The 17,559-nt window shown below is 19.3% G+C and overlaps 1 protein-coding gene across 1 annotated transcript; it reads left to right on the forward strand.

Annotated features, from left to right (window-relative positions):
• Positions 1-247: 247 nt before the first annotated feature.
• Positions 248-970, forward strand: PmUG01_13011400 (conserved Plasmodium protein, unknown function; the record flags this gene model as incomplete). The annotated part of the gene is made up of 1 exon (XM_029007074.1): positions 248-970. One exon carries the CDS (start codon positions 248-250, stop codon positions 968-970), a length of 723 nt encoding a protein of 240 aa, XP_028863500.1.
• Positions 971-17,559: the final 16,589 nt, after the last annotated feature.

Raw genomic sequence — 17,559 nt, forward strand, 5'->3', positions numbered from 1 at the left:
TTCACTATTTTGTTAATAAAAATATTTTGTCGAAACAATCATTAATAATCTTATTTTTATATTTATATTTGTTCTCTTAGGTTATACTCATATATGAAGATATTGAAATATAACTGCATAGATACAACTCTTCAGAAGGTGTTAAAATTGGAAAATTAAAAATAAAGGAAGTATTCCTCATTTGGAAAATTATAGAATATACTTTTTTCAGAAGTTACCATAAAGAATTGTGGGAAATAGGAACAATATGGAAAACAGGTTAACGAAAAAGGAGGATAATTCTGCATCAATTGATAATGCAATAAAATATAATGTTTCGTCAGAAAATGGAGCACCTGATACAGAGGAAGAGAAGGGTACTGATTATGATGCCTTAGAAAAAATATATCAGCAACTGCTGTCCGAGGATAAAAGTAAAGATGAATTACAAGGTAAAGTATACTGTAATGAAAACACACATCATGAAAGTATAGGACAACAGATATATGATAGAATGATGGCTTCTAACGATGGAGGAATAACTTATGATTGTAATGCTTCTGATTTGTGGAAAAAAATGAAAGATGGTGTATTTAATATGAATGATGCAATTTTATATGGTATTGTAGATTATAGAAATGCTTGTGTTGTATATAAACATTTTCATAAGCTTGAAAAAGAAAAATACATAGAGATTAGAGATCTCTTGTGGAAACTATGTGTAACTATTGAAACCTTGTATAATATACAAAAAGAAATTGTAGCGAAAGAATGGGATAATCTTTCTTCTTGTGTCTTAAGTGATATATTGAAAAGGGATCAGAGAGATTATAGTGATTTACATAATTTAATTTTAGGAGGAAACTGCACCACATTAAAATTTGTTGAATTTATATATAACAAAAGGCTTTCATGGTTGTACACTACGGATACAATATTTTATTTATGGGCTGAAGTTTTATCATTTAGATTAATACATCATGGTGAATAAAAATGTTGTCTTCTGGATTTAGGTGACAGAATTAATTCATTAATGAAAATGGGAAAATAGCAAAAAACATAAATATACATTTATATACATATACATATAATATATATCATCTAACCTGCATGTAGAATCTCTTATCCTCAGTCGTTAATTAGTCCATAAAATCACTTGATTTGGACAGTTGTAAAAATAAATTTTAATTTTATTATTTAAATATAAGTAGCTTTAAAATTTTAAACGTTATATGTCTTAAATACATTTTGCTGTTAATAGGTCTTTTGAACCCAGAATTTATATAACTAAAAAAAAAATACATTTATTTTTCTTATTCTTTTACCAATTCTATGTCCGAAAGGTTGATGCTTATTTGAATAATCTACACTTTCAATCTAAATATAAATATTAATGTAAAAAAATATACATTTGTTTATTACTCTTTTGTTTTCTAAAAATATTCTTACATTGTTTGAAAATATTATATATATAGGCAGCAGAGGATAAAAATGAACGTTATATATTTTAAAGAGCAGTTGATATTTTGTGAAGAAAATAAATTAAGAAGAAAATAAAAAATAGTACATAATATTTAAGTTTAAAAAAAAAAAATAAATAATGTAATGTACTAAAAACTATATTAAGGTAATATATCAGATAATTTAATTTTAAGAAAAAAAAATTACCATAAATAAAAAATTTAATATATATAATCATATGTAGCTTGAAATTAAAAATTAAATATAACTCATTGGGATGAAACAGGTGAACTCACAATTTTTTATGTATTACCTGAAAAAATGAAAAAGGATACATAATATGAACTGATAACATCTTAAATTTTACCAAGGAAAAAAAATTGTTTTTTTTAATAATTAAATATTAATTACAATTAATTTTTTTTTTTTATTTCAAAATTATAACAGCTAAATTGCTTAAGTAATGATTAAAATAAATAAAATATATTTTTAAATGAAGTATTTGATTATATATGCAAATATATTCACTATGATTTTTAGTAAAATTTAAAAAAATAATTATGGAGCAAAATATTTTAATCAAGGACAAAACATTCATAATTATATATATTATATGTGTATATATTGCCTTTTTTATAAATCTTGAGAGTTTTTTAGAATCTTAGGTGTTTTTTACACACATGTGAACAATCAGTGCGAACGGCTGAACTCATCTTAAAGGTAAAATCCTATTTCAGTGGTGAAAATAATAATGTTTCTTAACAATTATAATTAAATATTAATAAAATAATTTAGTTTTTTAAAATTTTAAATTAGAATATAAAAAATAGAATGTTACACATTATGGCATATTGTACTGTATTTTTTTAAGAAATTTAAATCTTCATTCAGATAAACATCCTTATGAATTAAGAAGTTATACAGGTTTATAGATACGTTACTACATACATATTTTAAAGAGGAAAGAAAAAGGTAAAAAATAAAAAATAGTGATAGTACTTTTTGATATATATAACATTTATACTGTTTTCATTTATTTTAATTATGATTTTATTGTATAATCATCTTAGTTTAATAAATAATTTTTCTTAATGTATGAGAAGATGATTAAAATTCTTTTGAAGACTATCTTGAAATTTTTTTTTTTTTATTTATCCTCTTCACTACTTTTAAAATGTATAAATTTTAATATGCTATAATATTTAAATAATACGTATTAGTTACTCACAAATAAATAATGATTTGCCACTAACATTTAATCTTTTACAATGTATTCTCATATTTAACAAAAAATACATAATTTTGAGTTTACTTTTTTGATTATATTGCTTCTGAAATTTCTATTATGTTCAAATCAAAAATTACAATTATATTTGTTTACTCTTTCCTAGTATGTAATTTTTCATTTTGTTTTATACCACTGTATGTAATGATATGAAAAAAGTGTTTGAACACACATTAAATTTTGTAGTATGGTTAAATATAAAATTATCGTTTTTTTAAAATAAAACTGAAAATGATATTCAAAAGCTAAAATTAATATAATCAAAACTTCATTACATTTGACATTATCTTACGCATAATTTTTTTTTTCATGGAAATATATTTTTTTTAATTTACTCTGTCAAACATAAGATAGCTCATAGAAATTAATAACAAATTAAGGATATTTTTAATCTTTTTTAATTCTATATTTAATAATATATCCGCTTTATATATAATAACTGCTCTTATATAAAAGGAACTATAATTATATGTTGTAAGTGATTATCATGCACATAAACTTTTACAGAAGTAATAAATATATGAGAACTTTCAAATTAAAATTACTATAATATAACTTATATATTTTTATATTATTTGAAAGATGGCATAGTTGGAATATATTAATAAAACATAGTAGACTAATCTGTTCATATTATGTCACACATTTTAAAATAATGTATTTTATTATCTCAAAATGTTGTTCAGTAGGATGTGATAGCTAAAACTACAAAAATACTAAATTAAGCATCGAGCTATCACTCCTAATTAGTTAAAAGATTCATAGTAAATTATGAAAATTAGTAAGATATATATTTAAAAAAATTAATAAGCATAAAATATTTAAAAACAGTTAAATACTTTAAATAATCATCAAAATTATCTATATGAATAGAAGTTGCTCGTAAGGCTACTAATGAAATAATAAAAATGTACACTTTTCAATAGTGAAACTACATATTGGAACATAAACACGCAATCCATTTATAATGAAATTAATTTTAACTATAAAATAACCGAGATATTATATTAATATTATACGGTTACTATTACAGTACCGTTAGATAATTCTTCAGAATCACAAAATATAAAAGTATTAATTCTATAAATCATTATAATTGTAATTTGTGTATTTTAATTTACATACATCCATTTATATAAATATTAATTATAAAGGACAGTTGAATTCGTTTTGCTTAAAAGAAATGTATAATGTCTCTATTCTTGTTTTCTAATAAATAATTACTAATACAATCTTTTTCCTGGCTCAGAAATATATAAGAAATTATTATATATATTAACATATTCACTAATAATGATCTGATTAAGGAAAATAAAACTAAAACAGAAAAAAAAAAGAAAATATAAACCTATATGAATATTATATTAAGGTTTTATTCCTTATATATTCATAGTTATCAAATTTTTTCTAATGATATATTCTGAAAAAAAAAAAAATATTGTGTTATTACATTTTATTTACCTTTTTTAATAACTTATGAAGAAAATATTTATTCAACATATTCACATTTAGCAATAATTATAATTATAAAAATTATTTTAAAAATGTGTTTGAATGTCATTAAGATGAACTAATTATAACAGTATTTTTATGTTGAACTTATAATGTGAGCATGCATAATTGTTTAAGTTAATTTGAAAAAATATATCAACAAAATTATACTGAAAATACTTCTATCCCATAAATATCTTTTTTAAATTAGTTTTTATTTAACCTTTATACTACTACTTAAATGGGATATAAAATAAATATCTAAAGAAACATAATTACGAAAATCTGATAATACTTTTTTTTTTCTCATAATTATTGTGGTATTCAAGGAAGATAATATTTTTATTTTATAAATATATTTCTTTATAGATATCATATGGTTTTAACCAATTCACACTTCACTGAATTTACAAATATATTTTTGTTGTATTTGAAATGTAGTTCACATCAACTTTTTCTTTGCCTTTTTAAAATAATTTTGTCATTCTATTAACTATATTTTTATTTTAATTAATTAAAGTATATATTCCTTTTTTATAGATATATATAATAATATTAAAATGAAAAAACTAAAAAATCTCAAAATTACATTATGACAATTATAAGACGCACAAAATAATATACGAGATTTCTTGTATGTTAAAATAAAAAGATATAGAGGAATTAAAAAGTCGGTAACTGTATCACGTTGGAAACCACTTAAATAAATCAGATATTAGTAATTTTTTTTAAATAAAATTTCTTATATATAATAAAATATCTTTTATTTATTATATATTATATTCACTCATATATTCTATGTTTCTTACATTTATTTAAAATTAAAATTTTTCTTTATAGATTTTTTTTAAAGGGGAAAAAGAATGTGTATTATAATTTTTAATTGATCCTAAATGGGATAATTAAAATTCCATATGTGATGCATTCAAAACTTAGTTTTTTTTGATCAAATAAAAATAATTTTTTTTTGTTTTTTTTTGATAAGTGGGAAGTTAATTGTCTATAAAAATTGTTTTAAAAATTAAAATTATATTATTAAATAAATATTTAAAGATAAATGAAAGCATAAATGTTTTAAAACAAAAAATAATTCTTTTTAATAAATATTTTTATTATATACAGTTTTATTTAATGGTTTAACAAAATAAAACTTTTTAAAATAGAAGTATATCATGCAATGTTACATTTTACATGGAGTATTATATTTATAATTCGCATATAATATTTTTTAATATTAAAAATATTCATTTTATTCTATGTTAGAAACTATAATAATATGACCCAAAACTTTAATTTAAGAATTATTTTTGCTATTAAATGTTTAATTTTTTTATAAAATTAACATAAAACTACAAATGATACATTAATATATTATGACTAGTTACTTTTTATATATAGACAAGTATGCAATTTCAGACATTTGAATTTCACTTAATTCCAGTATTTCAGAATAGAATGGATATTTTTGAATCTACCAATATAATATAATTTCATATATAATTTAAAAACTGATGAGTTGCTTATTATTTGGATATATAGTTGCTCATTCGTCGAAATAATAAGTTTCTTTCATTATAATTCAAATTAAATTCTGTATATAATTTATTTGTTTTAGTTATTTTTCATAAGGTTAATTTAAAGAATTTAATTATCATATCAATGATAAAGAATGTAATAACAACTCTAAAGATATATTTAATTCAGTGTATAACAAAAAAATAAAAGAAATTTGTTGCAAATTCGTTGCAAAATTGTTGTAAATTTGTAAAGGTTTTTAAAGATGTAACCATAATGTCGTATGTAAAAAACCGTGCACATCAAATCTCTTTTTTTTTTTTCGTAGTAATATAATTAATTAGGAAGAATATTAAGCACTAATTCGAAAAACATTAATATTTCAAATGTTCTTTAATAAATTTTATAAATATAGAAAGCATTATTAATAAAGAGATAAATATATATATATATTTTTTCTCTCATTATATTTTATTTGAATAGTTAAATGACTAGAAAGTAACAAAAGATTTGCACTGTTATTTTAAAAATTATAATAGATTTAATAAAAAAATCCCTTCTTTTAATGGAGATAAATGTTTGTTTCCTTATATATATATTAAATATATAGCGGCACCGTATGATAAGAACAGTTACTGTTTCTATGAGGATCGCTATTAATGTTTTAATTCTGACTAAATGCATAATCCGAGAAATCTATTAACTAAATTAAATAAATTTGATTCACATAATGTAAAGATTCAAAAATAAAGTTATATTATATAAATACGTTGAAACGATGTTTTCTCAGAATTCCAAATAAAAAGCTGAAAGGGAACAATTTGATTATATGTTAAAAAAAGTGCCTAAAAAGATTGTTTGATTAGAACAAGCTATTTATACAAGACCCAAATCAAAAAGTAAAACTACACTTAAACATTTTATTTTTAAAAATATTAATTATAATGGAATCTCATATTCATCATGTCAATTGATTCAAATGGTTGTGGAAGATTCTTGAAAAATATTAAAAAATCCAAACATATATCAAAAAAGGGATTTTAATAGTTCCGAAACATGAGTTAACAAATTATATAGGAGAAATTTTATTTCTTCAAGTATTTCACAAAAGACATAACAATTTCACTATCAATTTTCTCTATAGTACGATATTAGTTTCTTTAACGGTGGAAATTGTTTTTTCTTTTTTCATTTATTTCATATATAACAAAATGTTCATTTTAACATATAAATAACTTATGTTACTCTTAATACTTCATTGTGTTGCAAAATATACAATGAGGGAATAAATAAATTAAGAATTTTTTATATATTTCATTTGAATATTAGTTCATTATCTTGGGATTGCAGTTATGTTGAATAGTAAAAAGGAAAAAAAAATTTAATATAAACATCCAAAAAATGATTCTCAGGTATTTTTAGAGGATAACAAAACATATAAATATATTAATTCAAGTAGGTAGCAGTAGTGCGTATCTTATTGTCATGTATAAGACTCTTTAATCTAAGAATGAATAGAATATTATATCTAATTTACAAATGCAGTATTATGAAGCATATAAAGTAAGTTCTATATATAATTTTATTTAATAATTACGAAATAAAAGAAGAATGGAAAAACAAAAATAAAAAGAAAAAAAAAAAGAAATATTGAGCATACAAATAATCAATTCACTTGCACTACAACTAATTCCTATAAGTTAATTTACATTGTTAAATTATATACATATAAAAATGTGAAAGAGATCATTAAACATTAGCCATTGAAGTATATGAACTTCGTGGGAAATTGTTTATAATATAACATGCATATATATTATATAAATAATTAAAGTATGAAAAGGTATATATATACATACAATACTAAAAAAAGCAAAATAAATAAATTGAAGGAATAAAATAAAATTATTATATTTTAAGTGTAATAAAAATAATAGAAAAATTATATATTATAAATGGAAAACACCTTCATTTTTTTGTTTTATAATCTTATTCATAAGCTTTCTTGTATGCAATAGTGGGAAAATATTTCTTATTTGCTGTTACTTTTGGATATCTTTGTTTTTTCTTTTTTTGTCTTTATATTTTTTCTGTTAAATTTATGAGTAATCATTTTCTGTTTTTTTTTTTTTTCTTTGCTCATTAATTTATTCTCCTTGCAATAATTATATATCAAGGAAATGATGAACATATCCATGCATTCTTCAGGAAAATATATTGTTCTAATATACTTTTTCATTATAGATATTGGTTACTCTAGTAAATTCAATATAACATAATATTAATTAAAATATGCTTAATAAATTCATGTGAAGTTATATTTTATAAAATACCATTTTCGCATTTAAAATAATCAGTTAAGTATAGAACATAATATATATAATAATTCATGAATAATAGAAACATACATTATATGAGATTATCAAAATGAAGAGAACGTCTAATTAAAGGAACTTAATATTACTATTATATTTTTACTATAATTTTAACTTTATATTAATTCATATATAATTTCTTCATTAAGAAAGAACTGTCATAGTTAAGATTTTTAATTATATGAATAATTTGTGAACAAGAACAATTTGTTTTCACTCTTTTAATCTTACCTTCCTTTTTTAATTTTTCCTGTATACCTTTTAATATGTGGTAATTCACTTTTATATAAAAGATCTTAAATCATCCATTCACTTTTGATATTAAAAATTTTATTTTTTGATTTATTGTATTATTATGTGATCCATTACATATAATATGCATCGTATAATTTTTGATATATTATTAGGAATAAAACATAGATTTATAATATTAAAAAATAATATAATAATATTTATAATTATAGTATATCTAAAATTGAATAAAATATTGCACATAAATACTATACATTATACATATTTTTTGTATATTTTATATGTATATATCTATTTTACATCATTCCTCAAAAACGTTAGTTTGTATCAATATTGATGTATAACTGTTTTTAACATATAGAACACTACAATAATTTTAAAATCCCATAATTATAAAACGTTATATATAAATATTACTGTTTTGTAATTAAAATGATACAAGATAAGTAAAATTTATTTCTTCTTAAATATATCATTTCCTTATAATTTAGTAGTTAATTTTTTTTTTTTTTTTTTTCCTTTTTGTTCTTATTGTATTATGTATTCACCTCTCTCCCTAATTCAGTGAATTTGTTTCTATATCACTGTTATTAAAGTTATTTATTGATAATAAAAACCAATTTTATGTACCATTAGAAATTCTTCTTATTTTCTCATGTACATATGTTTTAATTATTAGTTATTGTAATTTTTTTTCATTCATTTCATTATATCAGTATTTTTATGAACTAATTAGTATCATTTAAAATGGCAGTACTTATGTTTCTTGTATTCATTTACAAAATCGTATTATTTCAAGATAAATAATTATCTGAAATATTTATTTATTTTTATGAAGAATTATTGAATTCAAATAATTTATTTTTTTTATTTTTAACTTTTTTTATTTATTGTTATCACGGCTTCTAAATCAAAAAAATATTAATCTACAATATTAATGCACGCATGCATATTAATTATGGATTATTAAACATTTAAACATTTACCTCATTTTATAAAAAATATTATCTTTTTTTTCTTTTTATTTAATATAATATTTATACAAAACTAAAATATCAAAAATAAAAATATATTCATTTATATATTTATTTTTTACTTTTAAATAATGAAAAACAAAAATATATTTTTCTGTCTGGAATATAAAATGTCTATATTTTTGCACACTTAAAAAAAGAATAAAGTACAACTCTTCAATTTTTCAATATATAAAAAAACGAACATGAAATTATCAAATTTGCAACATATAGATTATATTACTACATTAAATAAATGTCAGTTCATTATACATTATATTTATATTCACTATGGAAATATAAATAATTTTCTTAAATATATTTATTAAAATATCCATTAAGTATTTTAATAATAAAGTAATAATTCATATATCATTCTGTATATTACTGTCACGAGTTGGTTATTACTAAGTTTGCACGATATTTATATTGAAATAGTTATATAAAAATAATGATACAAAAAATTAATATATTTAGTGCTCTTATGTTTGCTTAATATTGTGCACAATAATAATACATCATTATTAATAATTATAGTTTTTCCCAAATCAATGAAAAGAACAGTGCATTACTATAAATAAGTACTTTCTAAAGTAATATAAAATTTTGTTCAAGGATAAAAACCTATAAAAACATAAATAGTAATAAAAGATACACTGTTAATATCACCACAAATATATAAAAAAATGTAGGCATAAAATACTTAAATTAATAAAACATTTTTACTAAATTTTTTAGAATTTTATATTTAGAGAACATTATTTATCTAGATGAATAATTAGGTGATATAATATAATAGTAGTAATTACATATTTCTATTCGTCGTACATCAAGCTTACGAAGGAAAATTATCTATCATTTGTATATTTAAGCTATGTATTTGTAATAATTTAATTTTTAAAATTTCCTAATGTAATACGTAAAATAGCATTTAATAAATATAACTTGCTAAATTATGTGAAATAACGTAATCTAACAGGTTAATTATATTTTTTATAGGTAATCATTATTTTTTTAATACACTTTAGAAACAAGAATATATAAAAAAAAATTTACAAAGTTTAACATGCATCATGCATTATGGAGAATACAACGATATTTTTTAAAAGCAAAAAAAGTATTTATCTAATATAAGTTGTATATGTATAACAAAAAATATATTGTACAAATTAATTATGCTCTATATATACGTATCATTATTCAGTATATACAACTTTAAATTACATTTTTACATAGCATTTTATGGGTAATTTTTATATTATAAATTTTATTATTATTAGTTTCATTAACAAATGTAATTTTATATACTAAAAAATACATATTAACCAAACGTTCTCATAGTTGCAAATATTAACATTTTCTTGTGCTATGATAAGTTTATAAATATTTTATTATTTTTATAACTCTGTTTGAACATTATATATAATGAAAAAAATTAACTTTTTTTTTTTATATTATAATTTAAATCAAATATTTATTTTATTTTGGGGGATTTGTAAATAGTGATAAAATTTAAGTTACGGTTTTCTTCCTATTAACAACAAGCCAATTTATTAATTATTTCATTATATGTAGAATATTTGTTTTATTTTTTGTTTTTGATATTGAATACTATATTTACAACCCCTTATATGCCTATTTAAAAGAATTATCATTTTGTATAATATTTGTTATATATATGTAATTTAATGAACATTCTAAAATAATTCAAACTCTCAAATAGCTTCGTCCTGTTTCAATTTTTGTAATAGTGATAAATGCATATTAATCTGATTTTTCAACATTTTCTATTTTATTAGTTTGTAATGTTCATGTGTATTCTATATTTTTTATGTTTCATATATTTGAACTTTTAATAAATTTACATATAAATATAATTTTGTATACACTAATTATGATTAACTAATACGAAATATTTTAGGCACTCATCTGTTATGGTGTGCTGTAAATGTAATGAAGGATACATGATATTTTCTTGCATAGTAACTATTTACATAACTACATATGTTTTCTAATAAATCATGAGTTACTTATTCATATATATTACATACATTTAATTTTTTTCTTTAAAAACTATTATGCAATCACGAACACAGTGGAATACCCATAAAAAATATAAAATATATTTTCTTGGAGATTATGAATATTTAATGAAAACGTATTACTAAAAATAAACATAAACAAGTATATATATATGTGTTATTCATATTTGCTCCATATAAAATGAAAAAAATAAGTAAAATTATCAATATAGATAAAAAATTCGCCATGATAACACTAGAAAAAGAAGATTTGTAAGTACCTCTTTTTTGTTGTTAATTAGATTTGGATAATCCATGTAGTTGACCTAGCTTCACACATCCTTTTTATATTCTCCTCATAATGTTACGTCCTTTATAAATGAACTCATAGAAAGACCATTTCATGAATGAAATGCTTCTTCTTTTACATGTGAATAGATGAGTCTAACAATATTTTTCGCAGCTTTCATAAATCGTCCTTCTCTTTTTTTCGATGAATTTTTTTTAAAATTTCACAATGTGGATTTTTCAAAATACAGAACAATCATCTTTAAGTCAATTATATGATTCAAAGTATTTAACAATATATTCCTTATAATTTACACTGAATTGAAAATTAGTATTATTGATATATTGATCAACGATATGGTAATAAAATGAAAAATTCTACATATTTGCACATTTCCAAAAATATTCCTTAAAATTTAGATAAAAAATAATTTTACATCTTTCCTTCCCATTTAAATCATACAATATACTAATTATATCTAAAAAAATGTAAGAAAAGTCAACATTTACAGATTTCTTAACTCTTTTCTTAACGATATATAAATGTATCCAGTAATTATAGACATTCCAGAATTTGCAGTTAAATAAAGTTTTAATGTTTAACCTATAATTTTATTTAAAATTAATTTAAGTTTCAAAAAAAATGTATCTCTGCCTACATAACTATCTAAAGCTTCTATAAATTTATCGCATTTTCTATAATTACCGTAAGTTTTATAATTCTGATACAATTTTTTATAATTTTAAAATGAAAGAAGATACGACATATAATCGCTCTTAAAATTAAAAGGGGGAAATGATATACATAAATGATTATTTTTCGAAAACTGTTTTTATTGCACTTTATAATTTGCATTATATTCAAATGATGGCATATAAAATAACATTTAAAAAAAAAATGATATTTCACTACGTGTTCCATTCATAAATGTCCCATTAACTGTTTGTATAAAAAAGTATATATATATATATATTGTCAAATAATAATATTTCATGTTATATAAGTTTATATATGTATAAATGACAAGTTTAACTACACATATTCATATGTACTAGCATTAATATTTTTAATTTTAAAATGAAATTATATATATTGCGATTCACATTACTACTTAATGTGGATTAATAAAAAAAAATTACAAGAATTTAATTAAGTTTATACCTAACAAATATCTTTAATAAGAAAAATAGGAAAATATATAATATTTTATAAAAAAGAATGAAAAAGTATTTTTTCGAAGATTTTCATTTATTTATATATTTTATATTTGTAATTACATTTTATTTTTTAAATAAATAAATTCTCTTTAATTTATATAATGCTTATTATTTGTGTAAAAGTCTATGCCTTTCTTTACTTATTTATAAGCTTAAGAAAGCAATACGCATGAATGTGATAATTAAATTAATTAAAAACGCTATTTTTAGATCAAGTGTATAATTAATTTATATATATTCAAACTTTATATTTTAATTAAAATAATTAGTGTTACCCTTTTATTATAATTTAGTTGTGAACAGTAAAAGTTAAAGGTTTGTTAATACACTATAAATGCTTTTTTCTTAAAATAACTAAAACGCATGTTAAAATAATACAGATTAAATTATTTTCTTTTAAAATTATGAAAAAAATAATAATGTTCTATTTCTCTTTATAGTGTTAAAATAAAATTTATCAAATATTCCTCAAGTGTGTACAATATATCCACAATAGTTCTCTATTTAATCTTATAAAATTTATAGAAAATTATTACTATTATATTTAAATCATTAAATCACCATTTATATATTGGTGTTGTTAAATATACATATATATATATATAGTCAACTATATTTATATATAATTATATATATTTTTTATAATGATCAAATTAGATGAAATGTAATATAATTATAATAACGATTTTAATATCTCATAATAATTTTATTCATAATACATAATGAAGTTTCTAAAATTATGTTTTATGAATAATTTTTACGGAAGTCTTAATTTATTTTAATTTTTTATTTTTTTATTTTATTATCACATTCTGGAAGGATATAATGTAGGATTATTTTATAACCAACGAAAGTTTAGTAAATCTTATAAAAGTATAGATTTTATGAATACATCGCTTACAATAAAAATATTATTAAATATAATTTAATTAAATATTCTTAATTATGTTCCAGAACTGCAATATTAAAATTTTTTTTTTAATTATAAGTTGTCGATGATTTAATATGGGAAATTGTACATAGAATTATTTTACAGTGATATTTTTATACAGATGTTAATGCACGCCATAAAAAGAATATTACTGAAAAGAATACATAAAATTTTAATACAATATATATAATATTATAAATTTTTTTGAAAATACGTCTTTAAATAATATTACCCTTTTCTATTGTTTTATTAATACTTAATTAAAATACATTTACATTCATTTATTTTATTAACAAAATAAATAATTTCCAAAATTTATAACATTTTATGTATTCCTTTTAACTTATTTCGTTCGTGAATATATATACATATATATAATTATTATTCAATTTTTTCTATTTTTTCACTAGATACTTGTCTCCATACACTATTTGATATTAAGTATCATTTTATTATTGTGGTTCTTGGATTTTTTATGAATGTTGATTATTCGGTTATTCGTTACTACTTCGTATTATTCATTTATATTTATAGTTCTTAAAATTTTACATGATTTATTTGAAAGAATTTTATGTCTGTTTAATATTTTAAAACTTATTCCATTTTAAAAGAAAAATAATCAAAATAATTTAAGCATACATGCACAAAATTTATGATTTTATTCCAGTACAAAATATGTTTTCTTTTATTCAGAATAATACATTTTTTTTATCTTTTTGATATATCTTTTATATGAGCATAACATAATGAAATACATAATAAAGCATTTACCATGTACATACATTTTATATAGATAAATTATCATTTTTATATAATTTTACATTTGTAAGAAATTTTTTAACTTTTATAATATATTTTTAAAAAAGGTTTTAGACTAATTAATCATTCTATCAAAATTATTTTTATATTAGAAGGAAAATAATTTACAATATTAACGTATGCAATTGGAAAATAGATGCAATTACCATATGTTCAAATTGTGTTTTATCTTATCAAGATATATATATGTTTTTTGAAGATTTATTTTTATATTAAAAATACAGGACCAAAATATATAGTAATTCTTATAAATAAATATATATTTTTTTTTACAAATTACATATATATATATATATATGTTCCTTATTTTAAATAAATGTGTGTTTCGCATTCGTAAAAAAAAAATGAAAAATGTATTCTTTAGATCTAATATAACTAAAAGCATATATAAGATATACTTCTTTTAATAAAAGATTTAAATTCTATACTTAATTATAGTTAATGTTGTTTATTGTATGCTCATATATATCCTTAAAATTTGGATTACTCTACTAATTAACTTATTAAGTGAATTGTCATATATCAATAAAAAAAAAAAAATACTCGTTTAAGTATCATTTTTTATTAACATAAAATATGTTCATTAATACAATGTGTTAGCAAAGCACATATGAAATTCTATGATAAAAGAAAACTAGAAAATAATATAAATGAAATTCACAACTGCATTGTTTTTAATAATATTTAATGCTAAAATAAAACACAAATATTAAGAGTAATGAAAAACGTTTTCTCTTTGACATAATGTTAAGCACTATATTGTATCAAAAAAAAAAAATTCTAAAAAATGAAATTATAGAATAAAATATAGAGTGTATTAAATAATAACAAAAAAAAAAAAAAAAAAAAAAAAATTAAAGTATTTTTATTTAAACACTAAAAATCTATTATTTACCCAAATAAAAAAAAAATTACAGTGCTCTTACCTTTTCATTATATTTCTCTTTGATAGATAATTATTTCGATGAACCAAATATGCATTTTTAAAATATTTATATATCACCAATTTTAGTTTATTTAACAGCTGTATATAAAACAAGTTAAATGACATTTTTAATTCTTAAAAATAGTGAAATAAATAATTTTACTATCTGAACGATATTGTAGCAAAAATGTTCTCACATACGTTTTATAACTCATATAAATATATACATGATTTACTATTATAAAAATAGAAGAATATTTATTTTTCACATAACTATTAAGAACCCTTATTTTTTCTAGTTTAATTTTATTTAAAAAAAAAAAAATATTTTTTACATTCATTAACTAATTTATTCCTAGTATTAACACAATGATATTTATATATATATTTAAAGTAAATAAAAAATCTGTATTTTTTCATGTAATCATTATGATAATAATTCATGACATTTTTTATTTTCAAAAGAAATTAATTTGTCGTTGTTTTAACATAATAATTCATTCATTTTCCAATTTCTAGTAACCTGGGGAAGAATTTTTTTTTTTTTAATTTCGATTAATCACGCTTTCAACATATCAACTAAAGCATACATCTTACTAACCCTAAAATAATATAGTAAATAATATATAATTCCAATGCTTAATGAATAATCTAAATTCTTAAAAATTATTTTTTTTCCTCCACGAGTAACAATTCAATGACTACTGAATCGTTATAATAACGTTTATATTACACATTATTTTTTCAATTATTATTATTATTATTATTATTATTATATATATATATATATATATATGAATTATTCCTGAAGTTTTTTCATATTGAATATTATATACATTTTATCGTTATCCCTGCAAAATTTATTTTGTTAAATATACCAGCGAAATATTTTATGTAACGATCACTAAAATTAATTTTTTCTCCCATTGAATTATCATATAGTTTGTAACTCTCACCTCCTTATATGTTCCATTACTCTCATTTTTTTTTTTTTTAAAAAAAGAATTTCCTTTAATTTCCTGTAATATATATTTCTTCATTGTAACACTAAGATTATAGTATCTTTCATGTATGCACGCGATATACAAAGTTATTTAATTATATGTTACATAAAAATACCTCATAAGGGTGAATTTAATTTAAAAAAAAAAAATGAAATGTGGTATTTCTTCCACTAATTTGAAGTTAATTCTTACCTTTTATATAAAAAAAAAAAATAATTTGAACAAAAGCAACACATTCATGATTATGGAAAAAGCAAATATTATGGTGCTTTTAAGCAATAATTAAATTATAACTATTTAAAAATATTTTTTTAAATAATTATTACAATTATTTTAATGGAAATATATATTTTTTCCTGATAATATAAATGCACTTGCGTTATTATTATTCCCCATATTTAAATATTACATTCTTGAGAAAGAAAAAAAAACTGAATTATTCTTATATACCGGATTAATGTTATATTATAAAAAAGTAATATACTATTTATATAATTAAAATTATAAATATTGATTATTTAAATTATTCTTTTAAATATTACACTTCTGCATGTTCCATATATTGAATACAGTAAAATTAAACTGATTACAAGTACATTTTCAGATATATATTTATTGTCTCAACATAACTGGCTAACCAAAATGATATATAATGTTTAAAAATACATATCTATATTCAATTTTCTAACTGATATATTTAAGATTAAAAGAATAACATAAATTACTAGAAATTAAGATTTAAATGATAAATGAAAAAGTAATAGATCAAATAATATATATAATAATTTTGAATTTATACAATTATATGTAGAACTTTCCAAAGTATTCAAATAGTTCTCATATAATGCATATATAAATATATATGTATAAAAAATAAAAAGCAAAGATAAAATTTTATAGGTCTGTAATTGGTATATAATACTAGAATATCAAGCTAGATAAGTTATTATTACTCTGATAAACGAAAATAATAATTAATTCA

This window comes from Plasmodium malariae (genome assembly GCF_900090045.1).
Source record: "Plasmodium malariae genome assembly, chromosome: 13".
NCBI lineage: Eukaryota > Apicomplexa > Aconoidasida > Haemosporida > Plasmodiidae > Plasmodium > Plasmodium malariae.